This window comes from Lathamus discolor, chromosome 13 (assembly GCF_037157495.1).
Source record: "Lathamus discolor isolate bLatDis1 chromosome 13, bLatDis1.hap1, whole genome shotgun sequence".
NCBI lineage: Eukaryota > Metazoa > Chordata > Aves > Psittaciformes > Psittacidae > Lathamus > Lathamus discolor.
In genome coordinates this window covers 11,559,207-11,574,153 of record NC_088896.1, presented here as the reverse complement: position 1 = coordinate 11,574,153, position 14,947 = coordinate 11,559,207, and the positions used below count along the sequence as shown (strand labels likewise).

Genomic DNA, 14,947 nt, shown 5'->3' with positions numbered 1-14,947 from the left:
AGGATAAAAGCATTGGAAACCCCCCAGGCTGGAAGCAGTGGCTCAGGACAATGCTGTTGTGGTGACAGGAGTGAGACCCAGGGTGAGTGTGTGCCCGGGGTGCAGGAGCAATGCCCGTACAGAGCAGCAGTGCCTGGTGCAGCGAGCCCGGCGAGGGGAAGGTTCCCTCCAGATGTGAGCAGGGAGGCAGGAGCTGCTCCTGGCTGCCTTCCAGGCAGGAAGGTAAAGAGAAGGGCAGCCATGCCTTAAAAAAGCTGTTTTGCCTCCCCCTCTTTGCACGCTGTAACGCGGGGGGAGGAAACCCTCTCCACCTTGTGTGGCTGATTTAACAGGAACCAGATGGGCTGCTGAGACCAGGACAGGCTGAATTTGTGCTGCTCTGGGCATGCAGGCAGGGCTGGCCAATGCTGGTGTGCGTTGTCCATGGCTTCCCCAGGGCTGGGTGTAGGAACAGACCCTTCCATGTGCCCTTTCCTCTCCCCTCTCCAGCTCCTCTGCTCTCCCCATCCATCTCATGGCCCATTGCAGTTCAGTTCAGGCTTCTTCCCTGCCATGGGGCACAGTATTTCAACAGTGGTCGTGTTTCCAGGTCCTGGGTAAGCAAAGAGGTTCCAGTTTCACAGATGGAGCATTTAATTTATAAATGGAATTCTAAATGTGTGATGGCAGGAAAGGAAGATCTGCGAGTCTTGGGCTGGAGACAGAACAAAGCACAGAGGGACTCTTTCTGCTCTCCTCCTCCCCAAAAGTGTATTGTGCATTGTTATTTTTAAACCCATCCCAATTAGAGGGGTAGAAAACTCATGCTCCTGCTGCTGGCCAGGTAAGTGGAGGTGTCCGGGATGATCCACAGGCTCTGGACTTGCAGTCCAACACTTACAAAGCAAGAGTCATCCTCGTGCAGGTGCTCATCCCCATCCCCTTCATTCCCGGTTGCTGCTCCTCTCCTCTCTGACACTAGGTGGTAACATCCTTGTTCCTATCAGCCTGTTCTCGGTGGATATGGGGCTGGCGCATGGTCTTGCACTGCTGTAGGACAAACCCTGGAGCTGATGGGACTCCCAAATGTGGCTTTTTCCCTGGCAAAGTGACTGGCAAAGGGCTGCTCATTCCGATGGGAGAGAATGTTAATGAGTGAAGCCAATATCGAGTTAAATGCCATGAAGTACTTTGAGCAGATGACATACATACATACATACATATATATATATATATATATATATATAAGGCCAAGCTGGACAGAGCCCTGGGTGAGATGGTTTAGTGTGAGGTGTCCCTGCCTGTGGCAGGGGGGTTGGAACTGAATGATCTCAAGGTCCTTTCCAACCCGAACTATTCTATGATTCTATGGTTATATATATATATATATACATATATGAAATAGTAAAAGTCATGGGTGGTCTGGGCACTCGGTTCTCATAGGTTACCATGGCTGCAAATAATTTAGAGAGGTTAAAAATGATGTAGGCAAGTTAGGATGAAGCTGAGCTCATGTAGGAGTGAGAGCCTGCAGGGAGGGTGTCAGTTGCTGCCTCTGGTTTAAAGCAGGGGCATCTGGGGAGGTTTGTTCATGGCAGCTTTCCCTGTTCTTGGGGTTCCTGTGGATCCCCTTCAGCAGTCCCTTCTGCAAGCTGCAGGTCAGGCCCTGTCCAGGGTCTGATCCCTGGTCACCATGGGTATCCGGAAGGGGAAGAGTGCATGGTTTTGGGGGTATGGTGTCTGACTGAGGCTTGCCCTTCCCCATCACAGACTCTGGACTGATGGACCATTGCATCTCCTACCACATCCCACCTGCCTGGTTATCTCCTGAATGAAAGCTCCTATTTAGGGCAGCTGGGGAGTGGGTTGTGCGTGTGGAAGTGATGTAAACAGATATATTTTACCCCCCCCCCCTCCAGCACCGATGATGGTGGTGATGTTTCCTCCACTGCAGCACAATGCTTCCCATTCATCGGCCCTGTTGCTGGGAATGCTGGCCTTGTTTTGATCTGTTGTGCCCACAGATTGTTTCCTGTCCAGCTTTGGTAAAACAGACAGAAAAGAGGCTTCGAGTTGACAGGCAGACTTTGACTATGGCTTGGAAAATATTATTTCATGGGACAGCCTGTGCCTCCCACGCTGTGTCTCTCCGGCTGGGAAAGAGAAAATAGGCTTGATTAATGTAGGGAGATTGAAACCAGGCAAAAACTTTATACTGTGTTCCCTCCGAATGAATGGGGATCATTGTGGTCTGAGAGACAGCAGAAGACACGCTGGGTGTTTCTCGCGTCCGCAATCTCTGCCTCTTGCTTATGAATGCATCCACAGTGGAGCCGAGGAAGATCAAAACGTGGGGTTGAATCCCAAGTTCTTTATCGGATCAAGGCTGTGCACAGAAACACCTAATGGAAAAAGCACCTCTGGATGGGAGGCAAGGTGGGGCAGCTCGGGGATTTCCATGTTTCCCGGGATCCCAGGAGAACGCTGCTTCTGGCTGGGGTGCGGAACAAAGCCCAGTGTGCCGCTGGCTCCACAACCACACGGTTGGGAGGTGCTTATTAAGCACCTTTTAATTAGCTCTCCTGGAGGGAGATGTATATCAACAAGTGAGACCTGATGAGCGGAGTAGGTTTCTGGAGGGCTTTTCTTTTGTGAATGGTGGGGTTCTTCTTGGCCGTTAGGAGAAGGAAGCTGGGAAGCAAGGTGAGCTTGAATTGCTTCCCCTATGGAGATGTTTGCAGGGCTGTGCAACATCAGGCAGTGAATCCCCCTCCCGAGGCCTTTCCAGCATCTCTGTCACCTTGGATGGAGTTCCCTGGTTCCTGTTGGAGGCCTCAGCTGATGCTGCAGGTCTGGTTTGTTGAGCTTGGTTTGTGGCATAGGTGAGATCTCACCCCGCAGACGCGGTGCAAGGCTGAAGGGATGATGCAGAGCGGTGTAACCTCCTTATCCTTGATGAACAAACCTACACCACCGACAGACAGAAGCCAGGCTGACCACGGTGTCTCTGCTTCCTCCTGCTCCAACAAAACTCATTACTGCTCCAATAACGAACTCAGCATGACACCAAACACAGCAGCGAGTGCATCCTCACCCAGAGCAGCTCCACAGCTACCAATGGCTCCATCATCCTGCATGGCCGTCTCTGCAGGACGGGCAAAGCGTGGTGAGGAAGCTGTGTGGCCTGCAGTGTTTGTATTGAGCTGCCTTCAAAGCTGCCACGTTTTCCTCACTAGGAAAACATTTGTGCTCCTGCAGTGCCTGGATAGTCTGTTGTCCTGCAGCCAGCCCCGCTTCCCATCCTGGTGCGGTGCTGGGGAGTTAATGTGGGGTTTTATGGTGCTTTGCTGCTCGGTACCTGATGCAGGGAGATGCAGGCAGAGAGCAGAGACCTTGTTTTCCAGGAGCAGAGCACAAAAGTTTTCCTGGTCCTTAAGAACTGTGGTAGCTCGGTTTGGGCACAGCAATCTGGGTTGCTGAGACTGGGTTCAGGGTGAATTTAAATCAATGGGGGAGACTTCCCTGATGTAAATCAGGTCTCAAGCAAAGGACCCCTTGCTTGCCTGTAGCACCGCAGGTCCCCTGTTTGATGGATGGGTGGTGGGATGCTTGTGTCCCACCATCGAGCAGATGCAGGGGGAGCTGTGCCAAGCCCCCTGGCAAAGGGAACCCGTTTCAGATCAGGCAAGGTTCCAGCCGTAGTTCTTGGCAGCAAACCACGTCTTGAATTGGTTTACCTTGGCCTCGTGATGCTGGTCCTGCCTCCTGCCAGGCTCGGGAGGTCGGGGTGGTCCTTCCCCCCCGTCCCTGTGCTCTGGTGAGGGGAAAATGCTTTTTGGACGATGCTTTGCTTGCTCTTTGAGTCTCGCAAATGGGTGCTTGGCTGGTTGGGGCTGGATTTCCATTGCAGGGCTGTGTTTTTTGGGGCAGCTGCTCTTTCTGAGGCTGTCAAGAGGTCACTTTTGGCTGGTGATGCTGTGGAGCACGTTGTTGCTGGCAGTTTGGTGGCAACGCTTCTTCACTTGCCCATCCCTTGTCCAAAATAGATGGGTTGAAAGCCCACGTCAGCCTGGCCTCTGCTGCACCCCAGCTCCAGGGGATGGATGGGTGCTGCAGCCTGGGTTTATTGCCCCAGGCTGGAGGAGGAGAAGACCTCCCATGTCAGCAGGGAGGTCCCCAAAGCCTGGCTGGGAGCCGGGCTGCTGGCTGTGAATCCCTCGCTGGCTGTTTGCAGTGATTTACATCACTGTATAAATAGCTTCCCCTCCTCTTCTCTCCTGCTTCTTCCTTATCCCTTGCTCAAGTGCCTGGACCGAGGAGGGTTTTGGGTTGATTTATAACACTTAGGAGAGAGAGCCGGCCTCCCGAACAACATCTGGCTCTGTGGAAAGTCTGTGTAGTGGTTGCTTCCTTCTCTTTTTATGGTGGTCACTGCATCTGCTGATACAACCTGAAGGACAGGGAATGCCAAGAGCAGCTCCCACATGGAGCCCTTCGGCTTCTCACCAGCCTGAGAGGGAGACCCAGTTCCTTCCCTGGGTGTGCTGTTGGCCAACTGGATGGTTTCTGGCTGAGCTATGGCTGGGTGCTGCAGTGGTCCAGCACCCTGTGGTGGCCCTATGTTGGCAAGCTTTGATCTGCAAAATGCACCCGTTCAGTTCCTGTTCACCTTAAAATAGGAGATAGAGGGCAAAGAAAAAAGAGCAGAGACAGAAAAAGCCATTATCCCTGTTTATCTTATCAAGATAGTGCCAAACAAAGCTCACTTTGAACACCAGCTTGGTCTTTGTGGCCCTGGTGGCCTGTTCCTCTCTTTAGCAGGTTTAAAAATAAACCCTCTGAGGAGGGGAAGCAATTTGAATGAAGACATTGTTAGTGTACACGGAGCAATAATAGGGCCTTTTATAGCTACAGCTGTTAGTAAATTGTTTAGTTCCAGGTTTTCAGGCTGCATAAAGGAGCCGCTCCGGTGCTTTCACGCTCTCCCCCAGCGTGTTTTAACAGCGATGCTGCAGGAGAGGGAAGAGGAGAAACTGTTTTGGGGCTTTTAATTTTGCTCTTGGCTAATGATCCCCATCAGGACACAAACGTGGATAGGAGGGAATTACTTGTGAGCCCTTCGATGGGCACAAGCGGGGTGCTGAGCTCTATCAGGGTGTCATTGCAGGAAGCTGGGGGAGGACGAGTGGAATACAGACATCTATTTATCTATAGCTATAGCTGGGCTTTGATTCCCTTCAAGTTCTTTTCAACCCCTAGCAGGGAGGAAGAATAGTGTCTTTATTAACTACACTCATCCTTGCTCCATTAAAAGCTCAAGGCTTTTGTTTCCTATAAGTAATGGGGTGGTGTGTGCTGAAGGACAAGGCAAAAAAGTCCCTAAGAAATACCCCCCTAATCTGTTCCCCTGCCCCAGGACTGGGATTTCCATGGCGTGTAAAATAGTCTATGTGAAACGTGCTTGTGATTTGAAGGTTCATAGAGAAAAGGAGAGGGTTTGTGTGAGGCTATAAACATTCATTGGCAGGTATTATTGGGAATTCTTATAGGTGGGCCATAATCACAGCCCTGCTTTTAGACCACCCACTTTCTGTTGTGCTTATATTTAAATATATACATCTACTTTAATAACCTTTATAAGGTTCTGTATCTCCCTCCAGCTCCAGCTCTACCCGAGATCAATGCAGCCACGTCGTTAAATCCCGCTTCATTAAAGGGTGTGCCTATAGGAATATGCACAAGCTTAAATGCTCTGCAGCCCGATGGGGTTTACAATCGAGTTAATGAGGTCTCACATGAGGGTTGTCTTCAGGTGTTTAAAAATAGGTGCTTCTGATTTGGGGGGTTTTAAGCAAAACCTGCTGGTGATGGTTGGAGTTGGATGGTAACTGTGGGTGATGGTTGGACGGGGCTCGGAGCAAGCTGCTCTAGTGGAAGGTGGTTGGAACTCAGTGAGCTTTGAGGTCTCTTCCAACCCAAACCAGTCTCTGACTCTTAGGAGTCTATGATCCTGCTTTATATTAGGTGCTGTGAGAGCAAGCAGCAGGACAAGCGCAGTTCCTCTTGGATTGCATCTCCTGCAAAGGGGGTTTTGCTGGCAGCTGGATCGTATCTCGTTGTTTTGCAGATACCAACCTGAGCGGGGCAAGGCTTGGCCAGCACTGGCCAGATCCTGTGCTCACAGGTCCCGTTGGCACTCTTATTGTGGGAGCAGGAGCCAGCACCAAGGCTCCCTGAGCCTTTCCTGCTGCACCGTGGGGTCGAAGCATGGCGAAAGGAAGAGAGCAGGAGCGTGTGGAGCTCATGAAACGTGTCTTTGTGCTTCCCTGATCGGGGGAGATGTGAACTTTTACCCTGTGCGTGAGGCTGACTCATAAATCAAACCCTTACATAAATAACCAAGAAGATAAGAATAAAGATTTTAAACTCCCGGAGGAATAAATAGTCCCTGGATGATGGGACCCTCCAGGCGATTGGGTGCTGGATACGTGCCTGCCCTCATGGAACAACCACCCCTGGCTCCCATCATGTATTGGTGTTGAGGGGTTGAACTTGCTCTTGCAGCCGCCACTGGCATCAGGGCATGGCTCAAGGGGGTGTCCGAGCTCGTGTCCTTTTGGCTGAGCCCCCCCTGGCTTTGCTGCGATGGGGAGGAGATGTCCCAGCCCTATGGGACATGCAAGCCTGGTACTCAGTGTGGCAAGCCTTGCTTGCACTGCGGCTCTTGTGGGGTGCTCTGCAGCCCCTCTCCTATGGATTTGTGTTGGGAATGCCGGAGAATTCCTTGCTGCTCAGCTAAAGTTCACGTCCCGGTCGCTGCAGTCAGAGGGGAGAGCAGGTTTTATGACTTTGAACTTGGTTTGTGTGCCTTTGGGATAAATTAAGGGTAAAAATTCCTGAGATTGTAAGTGTTCCCTGTGTGCGGATGCAGAGCAGTGTGTGCTTGAGGCTGGCAAGGGGCCAGGCCAGCAGATGTGACACAGAGCAGGCAGCATAGCGCTTAGAGCCCAGTGATTGAGTGGGAAGAGGGAGAGAAGAGGCTGGAAGAGGTATGGAAGTGGCTACTGAGGAGCAGAGCTGCAGGGCAGACATTTACATTAGGATGTGACTAGCACATGTGGCTCAAGCAGGGACCCAACAGAAGCTTCCCCACTCCCAGGAGCTGGCTGGGGCACACGCTGCATCCCCTGACTGATGGGGACACGCATTGTTCCATGCGTTTCTGTGTCCCCATGGGCAATGGGGCTGGTGGCTGCACCCCAGAGCAAGAGGCATAGTAGGATTATATCAATTTCTTTTTCCTTACTGGATTTGAATGGTTGAGATGAAAGATACTGCGTTATCCAAGGGCAGATCTGCTTGAGTAGCATCCTCCACCTGCTTTTGCAGGAGCAATCTGCTCTAGTGGAAGGTGTCCTTGCCTATGGCAGGGGGTTGGAACTGAATGAGCTTTAAGACCTCTTCCAACTCAAACCGTGGTTTAGGCTTTAAAATACCAAACACCTAAAGCAACGACTCACCAGGAGCCAGGGATGGACGAGGCTGCTGCTCGGGGCAAGGCCGTGGTCCATTGGCATCAGGGCTGGCGGAGGGGATGCTGCCACCCATCTTGTCCCTGCAGCTCCCATCGCATGAGAGCCTCGGGAGTCTCCGGGGCCGAGGAGCGGTGCTGAACAGGTCGGGCAGGTACGGGGCAAGGCTGCGGGCCCCGTGCTCGCTGCTTCCCACCTGCGAGCCCTGATCAAACACCTCGGCGGGCGCCCGAGTGGGAGCCGTGATGTAATCTTGGGAACCCCAAACAATCGGCCCTTTCATGGCAAGGCGATAACAATCAAAACAGTATGTAAGGGCCTGCCATGCAAGAATACACATGCACATTATACACTGGAGGGAATTGAAAGCCGTCGTGAAAAGGGGCTTGTTAAGAATATGTAGCCTGCTTTCATAATCAGTTTGTAAAAGAATAGGCCCTTGAAAACAAGGGTTTAGGCTTATAGAAGGCTTTCTGTGCCTTGACCTTGCAAATATGCAGAGATGCCAACTTGGGTTTGAAAGTGAACTTGGAGTCTCGCAGCGTGGTGCCATAGCGGTTGGCAGGAGAGCCGGGGGTAGGAGGTCCGGCCCCAGTATGTTCCTGGGAGACGGAGGAGTTTGTCCCTGGTGGGGTTCCACCAGGATGCCAAGGTTTTACCTGCTCCTCTTTAAAACTGCAGCACTGGGCCCTGCTGCAGAAGGGGATCAGTCAATGCGAGGGCAGCCCCATCCCAGCATTGCTGGTGTGCTGCAGAGCATACATGAAGGTGGTGGGTGTGCTAGTGGCCTTTCTGTTCCCAGGTTATGGAGGATACAGCTGTTATCACTGCTGGTTTACAGATGGGGAAGCTGAGGCAGAGAGGTGGGGAAGGTAACGTGTCTAATGCATGTTCACTGCTTGTTCCTTGATGCTTCCAAGGACACTTGAGCCCTTGTGCCCAAATGGAGGAGATGCCCAATGACATTCCTGTGTTGGCCAGGGTGGCAGAGCTGCTCAAGTGCTACGTGCATCCCCAGGCAAAGTCTGGCGTGGTTTTCCCTGGGCTGCCCTTTCTTTAGCCCAGTTCATGTTTATCGATTGCGGATGAGCCATAGGGTATCATCCTTGCCTACAAAGTGTCTTGTAGCTGGGGTGGCCCATCAGACAGTGTAGGATCTGCTTCTAAAGCCTCCCTATCAGTTATTCCCCACCTTCCTCCTCTAGAGACCCTGATGCCTCTATACATTCATCCTGAGGACTGTCCCTCTGGCTCCCTCCCTGTTGTCACCTCCTTGGTACCCCGCATCTCGCCGTGGTCCCCCGAAGGTTCGGCTCCCCTGGGCCGGGCTGTTCCAGTCTGTCCCTGTGCATCTGTTTTACAATGTGTTTCTTTGCAGTCGGGGGAAGCCTTCCAAGAATCCCCACCTATTTCCGTAATAAGGCCGCCTTTGTTTCCCTCGTACACAATGCAGCTTTGATTCAGTCGCTTTCTCACCAGCCGCGTTGCCGTCGGCTCCACACGGGAGCTGCGGACAAGGTGTGAGGTGAAGGGGGAGACGAATGGCCCTTGGGATGGTTTTATTCCACGCTTGGGGCATCACAGGTAAATTTCCCCTGCCATCAGCGCCTGGATGTCTCCCAAGATGCTGCTCTAGGCAGTAGAAGTGGAGGTACCCTTTGTGCAGTGAACCGAGGCAAAGCAAATAGGAAGGCTTATGTGTTCCTGGCCTGCATGTTGTCATGGAGTTATCCTCATCCTGATGGGATTAGTGTCCTGGGAAAGGCTCAAAAGGCCCCAAAGTCCAAGAAATGTTCAGGCAGAGCTGCAGTGGGAGGAAGGGTTGAGTGGTCCTAGGGATGGGGGAGCATGGGCTGGGTGAGCAGAAGACCTTTGTTGGGGACATGGAGGGGACTGGAGGCCAGGAGGTGACATGGGGACCTTCTCAGCGTGATGCTGAGCCCAGAAGGGTCTTTCTGCCCATGGATACCCCAAGGTAGGAGTGAAAAAACACATGTGCAGGGATGCGCTGCGTGGGGCAGGCACTCAGTCTCTAGTGGCCCTTGCTTCTTCCCGTGCTTCATGTGAAGCTTTGTGTGCCTGTGCCTGACTCCAGCACCCACCCAGCATGATGCCAACACCTTTTCCTTGGGGAAACAGGTTAAAATCCTGACGTGGAGGGGGCACACATCGCTGCCTCCCTGCTGAGAGCTGGGGGAAGTGGGTGACCTGGCCCCATGAGTCCTGCTTGATGCTGAGCATCCCCACTGCGTGCTCTTGTTCCCCTTCCTCCTGTCCCTTGGGGCTTGCTTCAGGGCAAGGGGTCAGAGTGGGATTCCCTCCTCCCGGTGGGACCGGGGCAAGGAGGGGCTCCCACCCTCCCCGTACAGACCCTCCATTGACACCTCCCTCTCCCACCCCGTTAATTTGTTGTGGTCGGGGCCAGTAATAGCTGCTTTGTGCGGAGGCGAGGGAAGGAGGAACGGAGCCCCGCGCGCAGACAGCGGCTCCAGTGTTTTCTCAAAGGGATGGTTTTCCCCCTCCGTCCTCTCTCCCGCTCTGCCTTGAATAATGTTTTTGATTGTAATGGCCTGTCCTGGTTAGGGAAAGCCGCAGCCTCTCCCCCTGCCCCTCCCCTCCTCTGTAAACCCTGGTAGAAGTTTAAACAACCCAAGAGAGGTTTTTCTCACCAGTCTTATTTTACTAATAGGAAACAAGTGTTTGAAGCAGCAAAGGCGGCTTTGAGCTGCTGGCAAAGGAGTGACTGACCTTGCAGAGAGGTGTGGGGGTCCCAGTCGGAGCGGTGGGCTGGGGCAGGTCATAGCCCAGCACCTCACTGCCGCAGCTTTGGCACCCGCAGTGTCCCAGACACACCAACCTAGGATGGGAGAAATGCTTCAACTACGGAACAAGTTCTCATTCGCTCTCATGACGCTGCTCAGCCTCAGGAGCACGTGGCATAAAACCTGACCCTGTTTGGTTGGTGACTGCGACAGTTTTGTTCCTTTGGTGAAGGAGAAAATTCCATATCCCAATTTCCTGGTTTTCAGCAAAAATCCGAAACTCCAGCTGAGCTGGAAGGGACCTGGAGCTGAGGGGAAGGAGACCTTAGAGCAGTCTTCCCGTAGCTAAAGAGGGTGTGTAGGAATTCTGGAGAAGGGCTTTTGACAAGGGCCTGTGGGGACACAACGAGGGGGAATGGCTTTAACCTGGCTCAGGCTCCCCATGGCTGTAAGGCTATGGCTAAGGATGGTGCTGGTGAGAGCTGGGCAGGTGATGGGAGAGGGACCGGCCACCTCTGGGACTGAAGAACCCCAAACCGACGAGCCTGGGGCTGCTCCACACGCCCAGGTCCAGGGATGCTGCTGCTCCCGGGCAGCCTCAGGCTGGAAATGCCTCATGGAGCCTCCCAGGACAAGTCTCTTCTCCTCCATCCGGTCTCTGTTGCTCCCAGGGCTGGTGCTGAAGCTGATTAAATGCTGTGGAGCTAGTTGAAGATGAAGTTTGCTGTGTTCATGTTAAATATTAGCATGGCTACCCCAGGGCTAGGTGTGCTTCCATTCAAAACCAGATCTCTAATCATGTCTTTTTTAATCCAGCTCCCTGCAGCTTACCCCAGGCTGTGCTTTTCACCTAATGTATATGTGTATTTGTGCTTTTGTGTGTGGGTAGGAACTTAGCGATCGGGATTGGGATTCAGAACTTCCCGGAGGGCCTGGCTGTCAGCCTGCCTTTGCGTGGTGCTGGATTTTCCACATGGAAAGCATTCTGGTAAGCTGAGCTCCTCTTCACCCATGAAGAGCCCTCCACCAGCAGCTCCTGATGAGCCTATAGATTTCCTTCTGTATCCATTTGCATTGCTCCATCATTAAGCTGCCCTTGAGATGGGCTTGCTGCAGACCTGCCAGGTCCCCCTTTGGCATCACAAGAGCTACTACTGGGAATGCTGATGGTTTCTAGCTTTGAGGGGCATGGCGAGTGCTACCCTGCTTCCTCTGCAGTGCCTAAGCTCAGCTCTGAGCCCCCAGCTCCTGCGGGATGCTTTGGTGATCACCCCAACCCGCTTCATCTACCCATAGGGTGCCTGTGGTGAGCTCCCAGATCCTGCACGAAAGAGTTTTTGGGGGTTTCTGGTATGATTTTGTTTCATTTTTCTCCCACTTCACTCCGGGCTGGATTTCAAACCCACTCTTTGGCTTTCTTTTTCCCGAGGTGGAAAAGCCAAGGGCATGAACCCTGCGAGCGCTCAGCCCATGCACGTGTGCTCGGCCTGGTGATGGATGAGGAGGGCTTGGAAACGGCTCCCACCAAAGCTTTGTTTTCTTTTCCTTCCACCCACCTCCAGCGCAGCCGGTGCTGGGGCTTGCGCCGGGATTGCTGCTGCTGGGAAGGGAGTTCCTGTGGTCCGGATTGTTAAAACACTCCTAGGGGGAAAGAAAACTGAGGGGGAAGAGCACAGCTTCATCCTGCTTGAGGCTGTGGGTAGATGGCCAGTTTGGGATTGAGTGATGCTGGTTGGAAGTGTTTCCTCTCTGACCCATCTCTGCCAGTGAGCTGGATCCCCACATCTCTCAGAGCTTTTCAATGGAAGGAATTGGATTATACCTTAATTCCCTTCCTGGAAAAATCAGCTAGATTAGGTCAAATCACCTTTATTGCCCATTTAAAACAGTCCATGTGGCTTGGCATGGCATGGCTGGGTGGTGACTTCCTCCTGGACATGGTAGCATTAGGGAAGACCATGGGGATAGGGAGCTGCAGAGCCCATGGAGAGCTGCACCCTCTTGTCCCTGGTGCTTTTTAGTCCCTGTCTTTTGCAGGTACGGGCAGCTGAGCGGGATGGTGGAGCCCTTGGCTGGCATCTTCGGTGCCTTTGCCGTGGTGGTGGCAGAGCCTCTCCTCCCCTACGCCTTGGGCTTTGCCGCCGGAGCAATGGTCTATGTGGTGATGGATGATATCATTCCCGAGGCACAGACCAGGTGAGACCCCCCTGGTGACTGGGACTAAACCCCCGTTGCAAGGGTTGGAACTGGATGAGCTTTAAGGTCCCTTCCAACACAAACCATTCCATGATTCCATGATTATCCCTGGCAGTGTTCAAGGCCAGGTTGGACAAGGTGTCCCTGCCCATGGCAGGGGGGTTGGAACTGGGTGATCTTAAAGTCCTTTCCAACCTGAACTATTCTATGATCCTATGATTCCTTCATCCAAAAAGTCATTCCCGGCTCCTAGGAGCTCACACCTTCCTCTTTTCTCTCTTCAGTGGCAACGGGAAGCTGGCATCCTGGACCTCGATACTGGGATTTGTGGTGATGATGTCCCTGGACGTCGGGCTTGGATAGGGCAGCGCTCCAATCCCCAGGAGAAGACTTCAGAGCCATTTGTGCAGCGGCGTTTGGAACTGGACACACGATTCCCTCTGGACTTCTTTTGTATATATTTTTTTTTGGATCTGGCTTGGTGTTGATTTCCTATAATTTTATATCTCTTCCTCCCCTCCAATGTCATGTCAATGGTTTTCAAAGCACAAATACGGCTGGTTCCTCGCAGGTCCTGGTTTCCTTTCGCCACCAGATGTTCTTGTCCTCTTGGGAAGGTTGTTGGATGACGCGTTGGCTGGGCTGCAGGTCACCTTGTCCTTCCCTTCCACACTGGGCTGGTTGCTCCGAGTCAGGTTGCTCTGAGTTCCCATCATCTGTGTTCTGTAGAAGAGAAGAGATTCACTGTCGTGTGTTTAAGCTGGTCTGTGGGTCCAAATAAGGCATTTGTGTGGAGCAAACTCCTTAGAATCCCTTTAATTTGAAAGGCAGGTGAAGGCATTAGGGCACATAGAGCACTCTGCGGGATCGAGGTCTCCTGTATCCTGCAGGTGCTTGGGAATGTTTTAGGGTATTTGTTTTGATGGATGTGAATAGTCCAGGCAAATAAATCAGGATTTTCTTGGGATGTCTCTGAAAGGGAAATGCCATTTTTTGCTTAAATTTATTTCCTGCATGGGGCATTGATCCAATGAATTGTGTCTCTGGGAAAAAAAAACAAATGGGAAAGGGGATTTGTTGTGTTTTCTAGCATGTTCTCTTTGAAAGGCAAGGTGTGGTCATCCGTGTTGTCAAAGTGCTGCCTGCCCAGTGCACAGCAGGGTATGTTTCCACATGGGCCTGTGACTGTGTTTGGCCTTATCAAGCGATGGCTGGTTTGTGGTTCTTGGTTCCAATGGTCCATAACTTCCCCAAAGCCAATGCAGGGTTTTCCTGGCGTGTTACTCCGCAGAAGAGCTTGGAGCTGAAGCAGGAGTGTGCCAGGAGCTCTTGTCTTCCTGCGCAACACCAGGATGAAATAATGAATCAGGGGGAATTAATGATCCTACCTGAAGAGCCAGGAACGCGCACTGTGTGTGGTGCCTCTTCACCCTCTGCTTTCCAAGCATCTTCTGTTGAATGGTCATTCCAGGCAGGATCAGTCCCTTCCAGGCTCAGTGCCTGGTGCACGCTTGAGGGATGGGCATGAGTTAGAAGGATGCTGGAAACCAAACCTCCCTCTTTGCAAAGGACACTTCCATCTCCAGTCAAAGCGGGTGCGTTCAGCCCTGAAGCAGGAATAACTGGATCCCCTGGCTGCTGCCGGCATCTCAGTCCCCCCACAGCCATGGGGCTCTCGGAGGGGTCACAGATCACCCTTTGGTCCTGCTGGAGAAGCTGCAGGAAGGGCAGCCAAAGGGCACAGGCTTGAATAAACTAAGCTCGAGCCATGCAATCTTTGGTTCTCCTTTGTGTTTTGGGTTGGATTTCATTTGTACTTCATTTGTGTGTCACTCTGGATGATACGAAACTACTGTTTGCCAATGGATTTGACCTTTTAACTGTGATTGGTTTCAATAAATGGGAAATTCAGAGTTGGCACTGATTTATTTTAAGGCCATAAACCCCTTCCTTTGCTTCTCCTCCCACTGCTCTGCTACATTTAATTTCTCCAGCTTAATTCCTGCCTTGTCAAAGGTCCTGCCTCTCAACCAGGAAAGCAGCATCTTTGTACAGCTTTTAGCCTTCTGTTTTCAGCCAAAAGCCTTCGCCTGAGACTTAGAAACCTCAGGGGTGCCCATGGGTCAGAATGGCTCACAGGCTGTTGGTGCAATTTTCTCATTGGATTTTTGGCATGTGGTAGTCAGTTGGTACCAAAACCCCCACATTATACATTTAAAGGCAGCCTTCTAATGAGATTGCTGCGAGATAATACCATGTAAAGCATTTAATCCTGCTTGGATGTAGCCAGCCGAGGTAATGATGTACATTGGCCCCTTAGGAAGCGAGTGGGAAGGGCGATGCAGAAAGCACATATGAAAATCCACCGTTGCTGTTTGTACCCTGGAGGTGGATGAAATTATAGATGTGTGCTCCTTGGTATGATTGAAAAGCTGGCTGGGGGCCAGGCCTGAAATTACCCATGGAAACACCCGCTGT

At 52.2% G+C, this 14,947-nt stretch overlaps 1 protein-coding gene across 2 annotated transcripts in view; it reads left to right on the top strand.

Moving 5' to 3' along the window:
- SLC39A11 (solute carrier family 39 member 11) overlaps positions 1-14,382 on the top strand; it is a 77,136-nt gene extending 62,754 nt beyond the window's left edge. For both annotated transcript variants that reach the window (XM_065693813.1, XM_065693812.1), the window contains exons 8-10: positions 11,163-11,261; positions 12,311-12,469; positions 12,754-14,382. In XM_065693813.1, coding sequence (XP_065549885.1) covers positions 11,163-11,261; positions 12,311-12,469; positions 12,754-12,832 — 337 coding nt within the window. In that variant the 3' untranslated portion in view covers positions 12,833-14,382. The remainder of the gene's footprint in view (positions 1-11,162; positions 11,262-12,310; positions 12,470-12,753) is intronic.
- The last annotated feature ends 565 nt before the right edge of the window (positions 14,383-14,947 follow it).